This window comes from Oratosquilla oratoria, unplaced genomic scaffold, assembly GCF_046742065.1.
Source record: "Oratosquilla oratoria isolate Oo_2021 unplaced genomic scaffold, ASM4674206v1 SCAFFOLD60, whole genome shotgun sequence".
NCBI lineage: Eukaryota > Metazoa > Arthropoda > Malacostraca > Stomatopoda > Squillidae > Oratosquilla > Oratosquilla oratoria.
In genome coordinates, this window is record NW_027467724.1 from 435,001 (window position 1) to 450,000 (window position 15,000).

General features: G+C 39.5%; 2 protein-coding genes across 3 annotated transcripts in view; one reads left to right on the forward strand and one right to left on the reverse strand.

Annotated features, from left to right (window-relative positions):
* LOC143023781 (uncharacterized) overlaps positions 1 to 12,759 on the forward strand; it is a 21,530-nt gene extending 8,771 nt beyond the window's left edge. Inside the window, exons 2-6 of the mRNA XM_076182396.1 lie at positions 6,217 to 8,056; positions 9,139 to 9,317; positions 10,125 to 10,296; positions 10,594 to 10,745; positions 12,303 to 12,759. Coding sequence (XP_076038511.1) covers positions 6,691 to 8,056; positions 9,139 to 9,317; positions 10,125 to 10,296; positions 10,594 to 10,745; positions 12,303 to 12,521 — 2,088 coding nt within the window. The 5' untranslated portion in view covers positions 6,217 to 6,690 and the 3' untranslated portion in view covers positions 12,522 to 12,759. The remainder of the gene's footprint in view (positions 1 to 6,216; positions 8,057 to 9,138; positions 9,318 to 10,124; positions 10,297 to 10,593; positions 10,746 to 12,302) is intronic.
* The window catches only part of mtt (mangetout), a 265,641-nt gene that overhangs the window by 57,868 nt on the left and 192,773 nt on the right, over positions 1 to 15,000 (reverse strand). The window lies entirely within an intron of this gene.

Here is a 15,000-nt window from a genome sequence, read left to right on the forward strand (position 1 = left end):
TCTTCCTAACAAGGATTCGGCCATTTGGGATGTGGTGGGCAAATACGAGTTCACCAAAATCATGCATTTTAATTTTCAACGTTTCGTCTACATAGAGACATCTTCAGGAAATATCTGGAACATATAGATTACAATCATACAGAAATAAATAACTTGGATGGTTACGTTGGTATTTAAAACTTGAAGTTGCAAAAACTATTTTACAAGTACAGAAAATAAACGTAAAGGGATACAGTAATTCAAATAATTTACAAGTACAGATAAACGAACTAACGGAGAGAAATAGCAGGGGAACAGTACTTACGAAAGAAAGAAAGTAAAGAGAGCGTGTGCATTTAGTTTATGTACTGTGCCCGTGGCGACATCCTTTTTTTGGGGGGGGGGGGGGGGGGGGTTGTTTAATGTGTGTCTGAAGGAGGGTAGAGTGCCGGGGAACTGGAGAAATGCCTGTACAGTTCCGGTTTACAAAAGAAATGGGGACAAAGGTTATTAGAGTAGTTTCAGGAAGATCAGTTTGTTGAGTGTAGGAAGGTAAATATGTTAAAAAGCTTAAGCAAAAGGTAAGGGTATTTTTCTATCCTTAATGGATTTGGAAAACGCTTATGACAAGGTAGATAGGAAGGCACTATGGGAGGTTTTGCAGATATATGGGGTTGGGGAAAAACTGTTAAGGGTATTCAAGACTTTTTACGAGAATAATAGAGCCTGTGTTAGAATTGGGAATGGATAGAGTGGTATGAGGTAAAGGTGGGACTGTGTCAAGCATGTGTCATGTCACCAAGGCTGTTCAATGTGTACGTGGATGGGATGGTGCGGGAGGTAAAGGAGAGGGTAATAGGCAGGGGACTGGAGATGGTTAAAGAAAATGGAGAAAAGTGGGAGATAAGTCTGTTGTTGTTTGTTGACGATACTGCGATTGTGGCAGGGTCAAAGGGGGGTTAACGAAGTTAGCGACGGAGTTTGGGAGGGTATGCGATAGGAGAAAGTTGAAGATAAATGTTGGTAAAGGTAAGGTGATAAGATGTACAAGGGGAGAGGATAGCAGCGAGTTGGAAGTAAGTTTTAAGGGAGAGAGGCTGGAGGAAGTGAATAGGTTTAGGTATTTGGATTTGCATGTGGCAGGAAAGGGAGGAGTGGAGGTGGAGGTAGAATGTAGACTGAGAGAAGCAAGTAAATGCTCTGGGGGATCAAAAAATGTTATGAGAAATAGGCATTTGGGAATGGATGCGAAGAGGAGATTGTATGAAGGAGTAATTATGCCGACGGCACTGTTTGGGTTAGAAACATGGAACTTAAGCAAGGCAGAGAAGAAAAGTTTAAATGAGTTTGAGATTAAATGTCTGAGAAGTATGGTAGGGGTTACAAGGCTGGATAGAGTGAGAAACGTGGAGGTGAGGAGGAGAGCGGGGTTGGAAAAGGAGATGGCAGATAAGGCCGATGAAAAATTATTGAGATGGTTTGGACACATGGGAAGAATGAATGATGAATGATTAGTAAAAGAGAAATGGAAGGCAGAAGTGGATGGTGTGAAGTTGAAGGGACGACCCAGGATGAGATGGATGGATGGAGGTGAAAAGGGCATTGAACAAGAGGGAAATGTCTGTTGAGGAAGGAAGGGAGACGACAGGAGACAGGGGTAAGTGGAGAATGGCTGTGTATACATGATATTGTGATGCAAGGAAGGGAGAGGGAGGGGGATAGGGAGGGGTTATGTATGAAGGATATTTTGACGCAGCCAAAAGGGATTTCTCCCCTTCCACTCATTTTCTGCATGAGGGGACGGAGGGAAGGGTCGCCGGTGAAGTGAAGTAGTCTTGCTGTGAATATATTGCGCCTTGCTGGATTGTTTCTGACTCAGGGTAGTGGGCGGGATAAAGGGATGACCCGTCATCCACGAGGAGCTAAAATGAGAGAGGATGGAAAGAGTGGTGGATGGGAGCTGTACAGGTATGAGTGAAATGAATGGGTGTGACTATTGGCCTTTTGGCTGACCCACCTCCCTCATAAGGGGGGTTGGTTGGTACTGTCCATAGATAGGTTAGGGGGAAATAAATGGCCCTACTATCTACGCATTTGTTAACTCGCTGCAGATGACCCTCCCAGGGGAGGGTGATCAGAGTAGTACAGCTTTAAGGATAGTTAGCTCCGGCAGCCGTATCACTGCGGGGCTATTAACTGACCATCAAAGTGAATGGCCTGAAACGAAGACTAATCAATCGACATCTCCAGTGGGCGGGTGCCCTCTTGCTTATTCCACTGTAGACAGGGAAGAGAAATGGATGTTTCATGTACATTTCATGTTTTATGTATATATATGCACATATATGTATATATATGCATATACATGCATATATATGTATATATATGCATATATATGTATGTATATGCATATATATGTATATATATGCATATATATGTATATATATGCATATATATGTATATACTTGCATATATGTATATATATATACATATATATATGTATATATATGCATATATGTATATATATACATATATAATACTGATGACCCACTTTCGGAGAAGAATAAGCGAAGATATAGAGATCTGTATATTTCGATCACTTACTGTGATCCTCTTCAGCAGATATGAGTTACAAAGTACAGAACAATGTGTATTTATAGTGAAACAGTGAGGTAGCAAGAGGGGACGGCGCTCAGGTCAACACGCCCGGCACGCATGCTCGCATCTTGGTGGCTCAGGTCACATGACCGGCGTTGCATGGGCCTTGGTGATTTTTGTCCACCGCTAATGTTGATGGTAACATTTTATTTATGGCAAAAGAAGAAATACAGTCTGGTGACCATTGACCATGGGAAATGTTGTAATTTGGGAAATTATTTAAGGAGGATTCTACTATTTTTCTTCTGAAACTACATTTGGATTTCAACATTAGCGGTGGACAAAAATCACCAAGGCCCATGCAACGCCGGTCATGTGACCTGAGTCACCAAGATGCGAGCATGCGTGCCGGGCGTGTTGACCTGAGCGCCGTCCCCTCTTGCTACCTCACTGTTTCACTATAAATACACATTGTTCTGTACTTTGTAACTCATATCTGCTGAAGAGGATCACAGTAAGTGATCGAAATATACATATCTCTATATCTTCGCTTATTCTTCTCCGAAAGTGGGTCATCAGTATTATTTTACAAATGTGCTACGACATATCTTTGTTGTGATATGCATATATATGCATATATATGCATATATATGTATATATATGCATATATATGCATATATATATGTATATATATGCATATATGTATATATATATGCATATATATATATATATGCATATATGCGTATATGGGGAAAGAGCTCCTATATGTGAACTAGCTCTGAGTGTCGAGTCCTCCTTTCGGAGCTGTGCCTTGCTGCGTTGCTTTTGGTCCGAGTGGCGTAGCGGGGAAAGGGCGATTTTTTTGTCATATGTATCGAGATGAAGGTTTATTCTCTCATTCATTTATCATTTACTTTTAATCTATTTATCTATTTATTCATTTATCAATTTATTTGTGTGCGTGTATTGTGACTTCGCTACCACCTTAAAAGGGGGAAGACGGAATCTTTGTTATTATCTCCACCTCTTACCCGGGTATTTGTTACATAGTAATAAGGAGTATTCTTTACGGACATTAGTGGCACCTCTACGGAAGAAATTCACTTAGCATTCTTTTATATCTAAATATAAATCTCTACTTGAAGAGAAAAGATGTCTGATTTTCGTGAATTATATATACATACATACATACATACATACATACATATATATATATATATATATATATATATATATATATACAGTATACACACACACACACACACACACACACACACACACACACACACACACACACATATATGTATATATATATATATATATATATATATATATATATATATATATATATATACTATATATATGTATATATTATAAATGTATGTGCATAAATGTCCATAAACGTACAACCATCAAGCATCTATTGTGCTCCATATTTACATAATCCCTCTGCTGTTGTCGAGGGAACAGTCGGCATTATTCAACCTACACCCCTCGTCCCCTCCGCCCCCGACCGTTTGCATAAGACATTTACTGTGCATACGAGAGTTGCATCACAAGGGTTGGTGTCTCGCGCGCATTATTCCCGCACAGAGGAGAAAAGCAAGCGTGCCCAGGAAAGCTTTGGTACAGGGAATGGCCGGTGTCTGTGGACAGACCTCCTCTGGGCTCTGCTGGCAACAGTAACAGACATAACATCGATATGTCTGTCTTGTTCAACCACGGTTGTCAGATATATTGGGGCACTTCGTCGTGTGGGTCAATAACGCACCGCAGAGGTGGAGGGATATAGGAGGTGGTAAGGAACGGATTAGATGAAGGGAAACAGAATGGAGAAAGAATAGTTCAGAGTGATCGTTTTTTGTTTTGTTTTGTTTTTTTGGCTTGGCAAATAATCTTCACTGTAAGCTTCTTGCTATTTAATATTTTCTCTATAAAAGAATTTAATTAACTTTATCAACTTTATTAAATAAAGAGTAACAAAAAACACAGACCTCTTTGGAATTCTTTAAATGTTTCAGAACATTTGCCAACAACTGTACCTTGAACTTGGCACTGGGTTCGTGAACATTGACAATAATGTTTTCTTTCTTCCGGATCCCGCAAAGTGATTTTTACTTAACCAAGGAAAATCTGAGCAACGATGGGGTTTGAGGGGTTTGGGTAAAGATAAAGTTCATCTATAACTCTCATACAATCTCAAATAGGCTGGCGCGTAACATGTGACACCTGAAAAGGAAGGGAGTTAAGCAATATAGGCTATAACCTCCTCCTTTTTGCCACCTAGGGGTTGGGGGATTGGGGGTTACACACGGCTAAGAAAATGGTCTGGCGGCAGTTAGATGAGTTGGGGACAAACGATCTCCTGGTATGCACGGGTTCGGGTTGATAACCGTTGGCTACTTCTCACATTTATCTTATCTCCCGTTCTTTCATCACTCCTTGTTGACTTCCGCAATGCAACGACGTGGGCCCTGGAGCTCGGTTTCATCAATTTTAATTAATTTGTCTGCAGAGAAAGCCTGACGATCTTATTATCTAATTATAATTATATTCTCCCTCGCCTCAGTCATGATCGCGACATTGCGTGCGACGTTGCCACGTTCTATGTAAACATTGTTTTGTAACACACGTTACGTGACTATTCTGTTGCTACGCACCCTTCTAGACGCATTCGTTTTTAGTCTCCTCGCGTTTGACTCACCAAATGCATAGTCACTGAATACGCAACACCGCTATCAGCTGCATCACATACAGCTGCACGAGAGTGAAGCTTTCATAATTTACTACACTTATGTTTCTAGTGCATGACATGTAGGAAAAGCTTTTTATTTGTCGGCATCGTTTGACCTTCGTTCCTCACACTGATCAAATTATTTGAGTCTGGCTAGAGGGTGTTTGTGACTCCAAAACTGAATTAGATAATTTGTCGTCGACCAAAATGAAAGATGTAAAAGTCGACATTGTTGCTGTGCTCGTCTGAATTTCCTGGGCACGGGGTCCATCGTCACCACTACTACCATCACCACCGCCATATCACCACCGTCGCGACAATTATCCTTCCATCATCATCATCATCATCATCATCATCATCATCATCATCATCATCATCATCATCATCATCATCATCATCATCATCATCATCATCATCACCATCTTCACTAATATCTTCAACACTACCACTATCATCACCATCTTCACTAACATCATCAACGCTACCACTATCATCATCATCATCATCATCATCATCATCATCATCATCATCATCATCACAACCATCTTTACTAATATCATCTTCAACGCTACCACTATCATCACCATCTTCACTAACATCATCAACGCTACCACTATCATCATCATCATCATCATCGTCATCGTCACGGTCACCACCACCACCACCACCACCACCACCACCACCACCACCACCACCACCACCACCACCATCATCATCGTATCATCATCATCATCATCATCATCATCATCATCATCATAATCATCATCATCACCATCATCGCTGCCATCACTGGCACCATCAGTATCATCATAATCATCTCGAAAAAATGCGATAAACATATTTATTCTAGTTGCAAGTAATTCTACTTCTATTACTAAGTATTATCTCTTTTTTTTTTCTTCCAGATATCAACCAACTACGCAGCAGGAGACACAGAAGCAAGAACGAGCCACAGGCCTGAAGAGGGAGAGATAAATGTCAAGAAGATTAGCTAAGTCACCTTCTGCACGAGCGAGCAGTTCATCACGTGATCTACTGAAGGACGAGCGTGCAGGAGAATAATCACGTGATCTGTTCTTGAGCAACGGCGCACGTGAAGGGGACGCCTGACTGCGTGATCTACCAGATGGGAACGTAGATGCCATACACGTAATTTCACGTCATCCCAACGTCCACTTGATCCTGAAGAAGTGCGTTCCCAGGACGGTCTGTCTCCACCTCAGATTATTATCACTAGATAAAACAGATAAATAGAATACGAAAGAAGATGTACACCAGATAAAAAGAAAAGTTTCGTCATTCAGTCTGAAACGCAGTCTGCCAACATTACAAGCTTTGGTTTTCTGTAAGCGTCACAAGGCCCGTGAAGGCTCTGCATTATGGAGATGATGGACTCGCGGGAGTTCTCTTCTGGTTCCCCGAGGAACCTGAAGACCCTTTCGGGGGATTCCCGAAGTCAAGACGAAGCACCTCATGCAAAACACAACATCCATCTTTCTAAGATTTTGCCAAGAGGCAAGGGGGATCCAGAAGAAGGGTGCATTGAGTTTGAGGGCGCCCCCCAAAAAAATCATGGAGAAAGTGGAAGAAGAGGAGGAAAAGAAGAGGGGAAAGTGGGAAAAAGGGGAGGAGAAGGAGAAGAAATTGGAAAAAGTTTTGTAAAAATTATCTTAGCAACAGCAGGAGAAGGAGGAACGGGAGTGGAAGGAGGAGGAGAAGGAGAAGGAGGAGGAGGAGGAAGAGAAGGAGGATCAATGGTACGAGAGAGTGAAGTGACCGAGAAAGAGCCATTCGCAAAGGGACGTGTGAAATGTGACGACAATGCGAATTATCTTGGTCTGCATTCGAACACGGACGGATCCTCGGCCGTTGCACCGATCCTCACATCGAGGTCAACTTCGCACGAACACGAACAAGACGCCCTGCGACAGGAACATTCTGAACACTTTTATGGACAAAGTTCAGGGGAAAATGCCGTTGAACAGTTCCAGGGGCACGAAATAGAACAGGAACATGAAGAACAAGAACAGGAGACACATGGAGAGAACAGCAGATATTCTAAAAATATCCGAACATCAGACATCGACGGACACAACCTGACGTTGTACTCAGAAGTACAGAAAGAGCTCAAACATTTCTTGAAACGAGACACAGAGGCAGAAAATACACACGCGACAACGAAAATAATTAAAACAGAAATGAAACCCGACAGGTTGGAAGGTGAGCTAGACAAAGAGGACTCGGCTGGAGAACGCAGTGATGGATGGGAAGGAGAGAGAGAAGAAAAGACGACCAAAGAAGATGAAATTCTGTATCGGGGCGAGGCATTCAGTGACAAGACTGTCAGAAAGTTCCTACTTACTGACGAGACTATGACGATGTTGTACAATAACAATAATAACAACCCTGACACCAAGATCCAACTCGATGAGGGAGACTTATGTGAAACTCTCTTGGGGACCTACGCTGACGGGAAAGTCGAACTCGGCACCATCAAACCTCAGTCGACGTCGACGCTGAACTCTCAACACAGCTCGGGAAGCGAAGGTCGTTTGTGTACGTCCATTCCGCATGCAGGGATCTTACTGGCCATTGCTTCCTCCCTCTGCTTCTCCTTCGGGTCGGCTTTGGTCAAAGTCTTGGAACATATGAACCCCATGGAGTTGGTGGTCTTCAGGTTTCTGCTTATGTGGGTCTTCAACCTGCCCCTCTTGGTCCATTCTCGAAAACATCCCTTACCAAAAGGTTAGTTTCGTTTTGATCTCATTCTACCATGCTTTCAGCAGGTTCGGGGAAAGATTCGCTTGATGGCAACAACTCCGGCTGTTGCCATACATTAACTCCAGCTTTCCTCAGACTCACTGAAACAAATGATATATTCTACTGTATTTCTTTGATTTCGGCCTCTATGATGGGAACTCAGGTTTGATTCCCAAACACGCAAGGGAAGAGTGACAATTTTGGTTGCAGCCAAACTTCTATTGTCGCAAGGTCCCCACTCCTCACCCCCTTTCCCTCTCTTGTTGCCGTGTGACGGTCCACCAATCAGGTAAAGAGTTTTCCTTGCACGACATGACGTCACCCCGACCACCTGTTGCCTCAGCCTGCACATTTTTCGTTACTTGGATTATGAGCCAAATACCTTCGGCTGAATAAATTCAGACGGCGTTGGTCAGAATGAAATTGGTTAAATGTTGTCATGCACACACAAACCATGCGAACATGAACCTTTCGTATTTGTTTGCATGAACACAGATTTGCTACAAGAAAAGATGATTCTATTAAAATAGTTATATTGTATACATTCATACGTATATACATCACAACACAAATTGTATATATAGATATATGTAATAGGCTTAAACTTCCCCCCCCCCCCAAACTCCGCCTTCGGCATGATGACGTCGCAGATTTGACTGTTATTATTATGATTATCATTATTGTTATTATCATTATCATTATTATTACTATTATTATTACCATTATCATTATTATTATTATCATGGTTATTATTATTATTATTATTTTGATCTAATTATATATATTTTTTTTAGCGGCAGAGCCTTTCCTTCGGTTGACATGACGTCATCAAGCGGATGGGATCAAGACTTCTGTCTCGATGTAACTTCATCGTATACAGTGATGTCATTAACTTATTTTAAAGAAAGTGAGACTAATATAATTTCAGTCGCCGTGCCGAAGGGAGCTCCCTCTGAAAGATTGCCTGAAATATGCTCGAATGGCGCTGTTGCCAAATCTACGACCAGAGCAGACACAAAGAACTCGACAATTTCTTTTAGTGCCCTTTTTGTCCTCACCCCCGACAGGTCACCGGATCGCCCTCGTGGTCAGGGGCATTGCAGGGGCAACATCTGTTATGTGCCACTTCTATGCCTTCAAACATATGCCCATTGCGGACGCCGGAACTATCACCTTCACCTCCCCAATCTTCGTCCTCTTCTTCTCGTGGGTACTTCTCAAGGAACCCTGTGATGCCCTCAATATTGTAAGTAATACAACATATGCGAGCGGTGTGTGTGTGTGTGTGTGAAATTCGTTAGTGGACAGCGACATCAATCAGATAATCGGACAAACTGGGAGGGATTTGGACACTAGGATGATCAGACATAAACGTTCCATTAAATATGGACAAGAAAGTTCAGCTGTGTTCCAACATGTTAAGCAACTTAAACATTGTTTAGATTGGGACAAAGCTGAGTTTATTTATAAATCCAGATGCGAGTTCAGGAGAAAAATGGTAGAATCTACTATAATTGAATACCAGGCTAATATGAACATTTCAAAGGGGCAATGGTCCCCGGATAAAATTTCAGGACTTTTCATCACCAGCCTATTAAAAAGACATTTGCCTCCTGACCTCACATACGGAGTGAGCCGACGGGTAGAGACGTCTCCCAATGTTCCCCTTTCTCATGTCAATGGTGCCACTACTTAAGTAGCACTCACCGTTTCAATTTGTATCTACTGAAGAGGATTGCAGTTTGCAATCGAAATATATAGATTCCCCGTCTCGTCTTTTTTACTCCAACAGCGGTTTTCACGTGATTGACAAATGTATGATTACATTTTTCAACTGTAATATGTATATGTATATATATATATATATATTATATGTATATGTATATATATATATATATATATATTGATATATGTGTGTGTGTGTGTGTAATAAATGTATGGCTTAGTGGTCAGTGACCAAGCACCTCATCCTTTCTAGTTGTTCACATGACAGGAATCTCTTCCACATTGCTACACTATTAGTAAAACTTTTAACGAAATATGTATCTCACAGGTTCTAGTGATGGTCACCCTCTCTGGGATCGTGTGCATTGCCAAACCGCCTTTCATCTTCGGCAACGTCGAGGGTCTGGCGAAGAGCGACCAAGAGCTCGGGGGACTGATTGCCTGTCTTGGGGGCGTGGTGGGCCAAGCCTCCGTCTACATTATCTTACGCCTGCTAAAAGGTTTGTTTTATTATTTGGTATTGGTGTGATGTTTGTGTTTTCTTCGAATGTGCGTGGGACTGGGGATAAGGGAGAGGTGACACGGAAGGGTAGGGAATATGGAGAGTGTATGATAGCCTTGTGATGTGTCAATGAAGATAGAAAGGAAGAGAATAACCCAAATACGAGAGAGAGAGAGAGAGAGAGAGAGAGAGAGAGAGAGAGAGAGAGAACGAGAGAGAAAGAGAGACCAGGAAGCCCTAAAGGTATACGTAAGTATTTATAGAAAATTAGAATGACTTTAATCCTCTTTCGCAGATGTCCACTACGTAGTCGTACTCAACATATTCTGTATCGTGGCTGTGGTCATGACTTCGTGCGTGGCCCTCATCTCTGGATCCATCAACCTTCCCAGCCTACGACAAATCGGCTTCATCTTAATCCTCGGCTTCACCAGCTTTGCGGAACAGGTGAGAACCAGATCAGGAAGGTGCATCGGTGGGGAAGTCAGCGACCTGGGTCTAGCGGATGAGAGAATCTGATGTTCCTGGACCTCTTTGTGCTCAATCGAGTTCTCATATTCTGCTTGTCTTTCTTCTATTATATCTTTGATTGTTTTTGTTGTGTTACTAGTCATTAGCCAATAGGTAGAACTGGAAGAGTATTAGTACCATAACGTAGAGCAGTTATGTAACTCTAGCACACCCGAGAACACGGAAGAAAAGGAGAGATAGAAAAACAGAGACAGAGCGTGCAGGAACAACAGAGAGAATAAACAAACACGATATCAAAATGAAGGAGGAGGCTGGATACTTTTACATGTTTATATCTTTCCTGTCGCTTTTCCACTTTTGTCCTCGTATTCCCTCGTTGCAGATTTCCGTGTTTACACCAAGTCCTTCCTCATCCCTTTTTGTTTCTTTACTAAAGACGATTAGATCTTCTCTTTCCCCTTCTATTTCAATATTTTCGTTGCAGTTATCGCTCGCTGAGCATATTTCTTCCATATCTACGTGAATTTTCTTTCTTCTATGTTTATATACATATATATTCATACATACATTTCTTCATCTACTTATCTATTTATTTATTCATTTATTTATTTATTTGCATTTTGGTATTTGGTCTCCCCTTCCCTTTTTCGTTCGATGTTGTTTGCCTAACAACTCTCAGTCTTCCTTTTTCTGATAGACGACGCAGTTCTGGGAACCGTTTTGACAGAACACTCTCTCATGGGCTGATGGGCCAATGTCCTTTACCGTCGACTTCCTCTTTTCTTATCTCAACTCATCCCGGTTCATGATCTTCCCTCATAGTTTCATAACCATGATAACTAAAGTGGTGATTGTGGCTGTGATTAGAGTGGGACAGCTGTGAGCCTTGTTTTAAGAGCTTTATTTAAGCTTTTGTGCGTCCTATTAAAAATGGAACCACTTCAGCTCACTACTATATCATCTTTAACTGAAAAAAAAAAATCCATGTGCGTAGGTCTTTATTTATATTTCTTTTTTCCTCTATCCACCAAATCACGTGGCTATATATTTTTATTTTTCAATAAAATATAACAATACGAAATTGTATTAAACAATTTCAGCAATCAAGTGATATTTTGCTGAATCAGTATGACCGAACTGATTACATTGAATTACTTCATTCACAACCACAGTCATGCAAACACACCAAAGACAAATTTACATGTAGCACTTCTCACCTACATACAACCTAGAGCCTGTGTCAACAAAGGACGGAATAACTAAACATTCCAACATTCGAATATTTAATATATACTGTGTACTCACTCACTCAAGCAAATTTATGGACCGTTATGCAATTGTGTATGTCAATTTAATTTTTCTTTTTTTTATACTGCTAAGTCGTTGAGTGATTTATAGAAATTTGTCGGGAGAAACTTTATACCAAATATTCTTGTAGGTTATCGGTTTTTGTCAGATTTCATCACATTTATCATAAATTTATATTTCTTATTTATAAGGTTTACCAAATGTCTTTATTTTCTTTTTTATCAGATTTTCTTGACGAAAGCCATGCAAGTGGAACATGCCTCAACTGTATCCATAGCGCGCATGTCCTCTGTCCTCTTCGGTTTCCTCTTGCAAATGCTGCTCTTCGGCCACTATCCAGATGCTTTCAGTATTAGTGGGGCCTTGATGGTATCCTCCTGCGTTATCTTTCTCGGCCTCAAGATATGGTGGAAGTCGCGAAAAGAGAAGGTCGAGAAGCAATGATTGGTGAATGTCGACACAATGGAGACGGGAAGGAAAATTATTCAAAGAAAACGGAAGAGAATATCATTTACAGAAAATTGTTACCGAAAGGGAAAATATGAATATTCCACTCGTTTGAGCAAAAGGACAAAATATATTTTCTAGTGTATTTGTGAATGTGTGCATGAACAAACGAACTTGGTCGTGTATGTTTAAGTATGATAATATAGTTTTAAATAATAAAAACTTATTTGTAAAATCCTCCCACTTTTCTTATCTCCTACCTACATTTTGGCCTGTAATTCACTAGGATACGAAATACAGCCCAGAAAACCTACGTAAGTCTTATAATAATTCCTAAAATACACTAGTTTTTGTTTCATTGAGATGATTTGATTGTGTGATTCACGGAGGGTGGCCAGACGTCCTCCTTTAGGCCGGACAGTCCTCCTTTTGAGCACTTTGTCCTCCATCTGGCGCAACCTTACGCCGGACGTGCATTTGTCTTCCTTCTTGGGGTGTGGAAAAATAAAATAAAATAAAATAAAATAAAACAAAATAAAATAAATAAACAAATAAAAAAATGAAATACAATAAATAAATAAATAGAAATAAAAAATAAATAAAAATAAATAGATAAATAAATAATCCTAGGTATACAATGATGCCGTACAATTAAATTATGTGGGAGTACCCAGGCCAAGGTCAAGGTCGGAACTCGGCAGCCGAAGTAGACAGGAACTGCACAGTACCAATGTTGTAAACGTGCGATTGCATAATTCACATCTCATACATTGGGCTGCAGTCCTTATGTGGCCACGGTACAGTGTGGTTTGGCAATTAATTTATGAGGTTAAGGAGTCTGAAAATGCTGAAAAGAAAGAGGGCAGAAATACAGAAAGAAATAAACCTCCAGACAATCAACGTGAGGATACAACTAGGTTTTGTTTGTGTTGTAACTTGGTAAGAAATACAGGTATTTTTTTCGGTTTTGTTAGAAGTGAAAAATATGATTCACTTTCAGTTTATTATATATATATATATATATATATATATATATATATATATATATATAAATATATATATATATATATATACATATATATATATACATATATATATATATGCATATATGTATATACTATATATATATATGTGTATATACATATATATATATATATATATAAACAATGAATAATATATCATTGAACCTAGTCCAATGAAATCAGTTCAAAATAATACAAATCAAATAAGATTATTTTGAACTGATTTAATTTGACTACGTTCTATGTTTCTTTTTCATTATTTATTAGCTTTATCATTATTCTTATTTATTTTTCTATATTTATTATATATAACTTTATCTATTTATTTTTCTTATATTTTATGTTTTTTATTTACTTTTTATACATATTCTTTACCTTATTTAGTTTTTGACAAAAAAACATTTTGATTCCACACAACACCATTTCACAGCACGCTGACATATCAGAACTGTTTCTGTTAATCATTTTCTTATCTGTATGTATCAGGTATGTGGTTCATTATGTATTTGAGTCGGTTATGTAATTCATGATGTGTACAAACCAACCACAGATCCCACCCCAAGGGAAGGACGTGGACCTGGTTCCCTATGTATATCACCTGCTTCATCCTAAGGTACATTCCTCTGAAGAAGCTAAGAGCGAAACCGGTCAGGAATAAACTCAAGAGTCAGATTTAGACCCGTGGCTTTCCCTTTCCACCTTTTTCAATTTGTCACAATGTCAGTATATATATATATATATATATATATATATATATATATATATATATATATATATATGCTAAAACACAAAGTAAAATAATGAAATGACGAACGAGCGCTTTCGTCTATTTAGACGTCTTCAGGGTATGTACAATGATGATACAAATATGAGTACATATACAAAGTGGGAGGCCATGGATGGGAACAGGAAAAGGTCGTGAGGGTCTCTCTCGTGGTGAACCCATACCGTTCGCGGCAGCGGACGTTTGGGCCACCACCAGTTTTTTAACAATAGAATTATCAATTTTGTACATTCCTTGACTTAAATTTCAGTTGTTGAAAAATATATCTTTAATCAGGGTTCTATTATATTTCTGGTCCAATATGACTTATTTCCATCAATTTCTTTGGCACCCTCCCAATTAATGCAATAATTAAAATCCCTTAAATGAACAAATAATGCGTTAGGCATTTGACCACTCCTGACGCTATACTGATGTTGTTTTAACCTTTTAAATCATTTCCAGTCTGACCTATATAGTATTTGTCACAATTTTTACATGGAATTGAATATATATATATGTATATATATATATATATATATATATATATATATATATATATATATATATATATATATATATGCTTGTAACCACGAGGAAAATAAAGATCGGAATACTGAACGTTTTCGTCTATTAAGACATTTTCAAAGTACATAGTGTCACAACAAAGAATAACTTTAGGAACAATGTA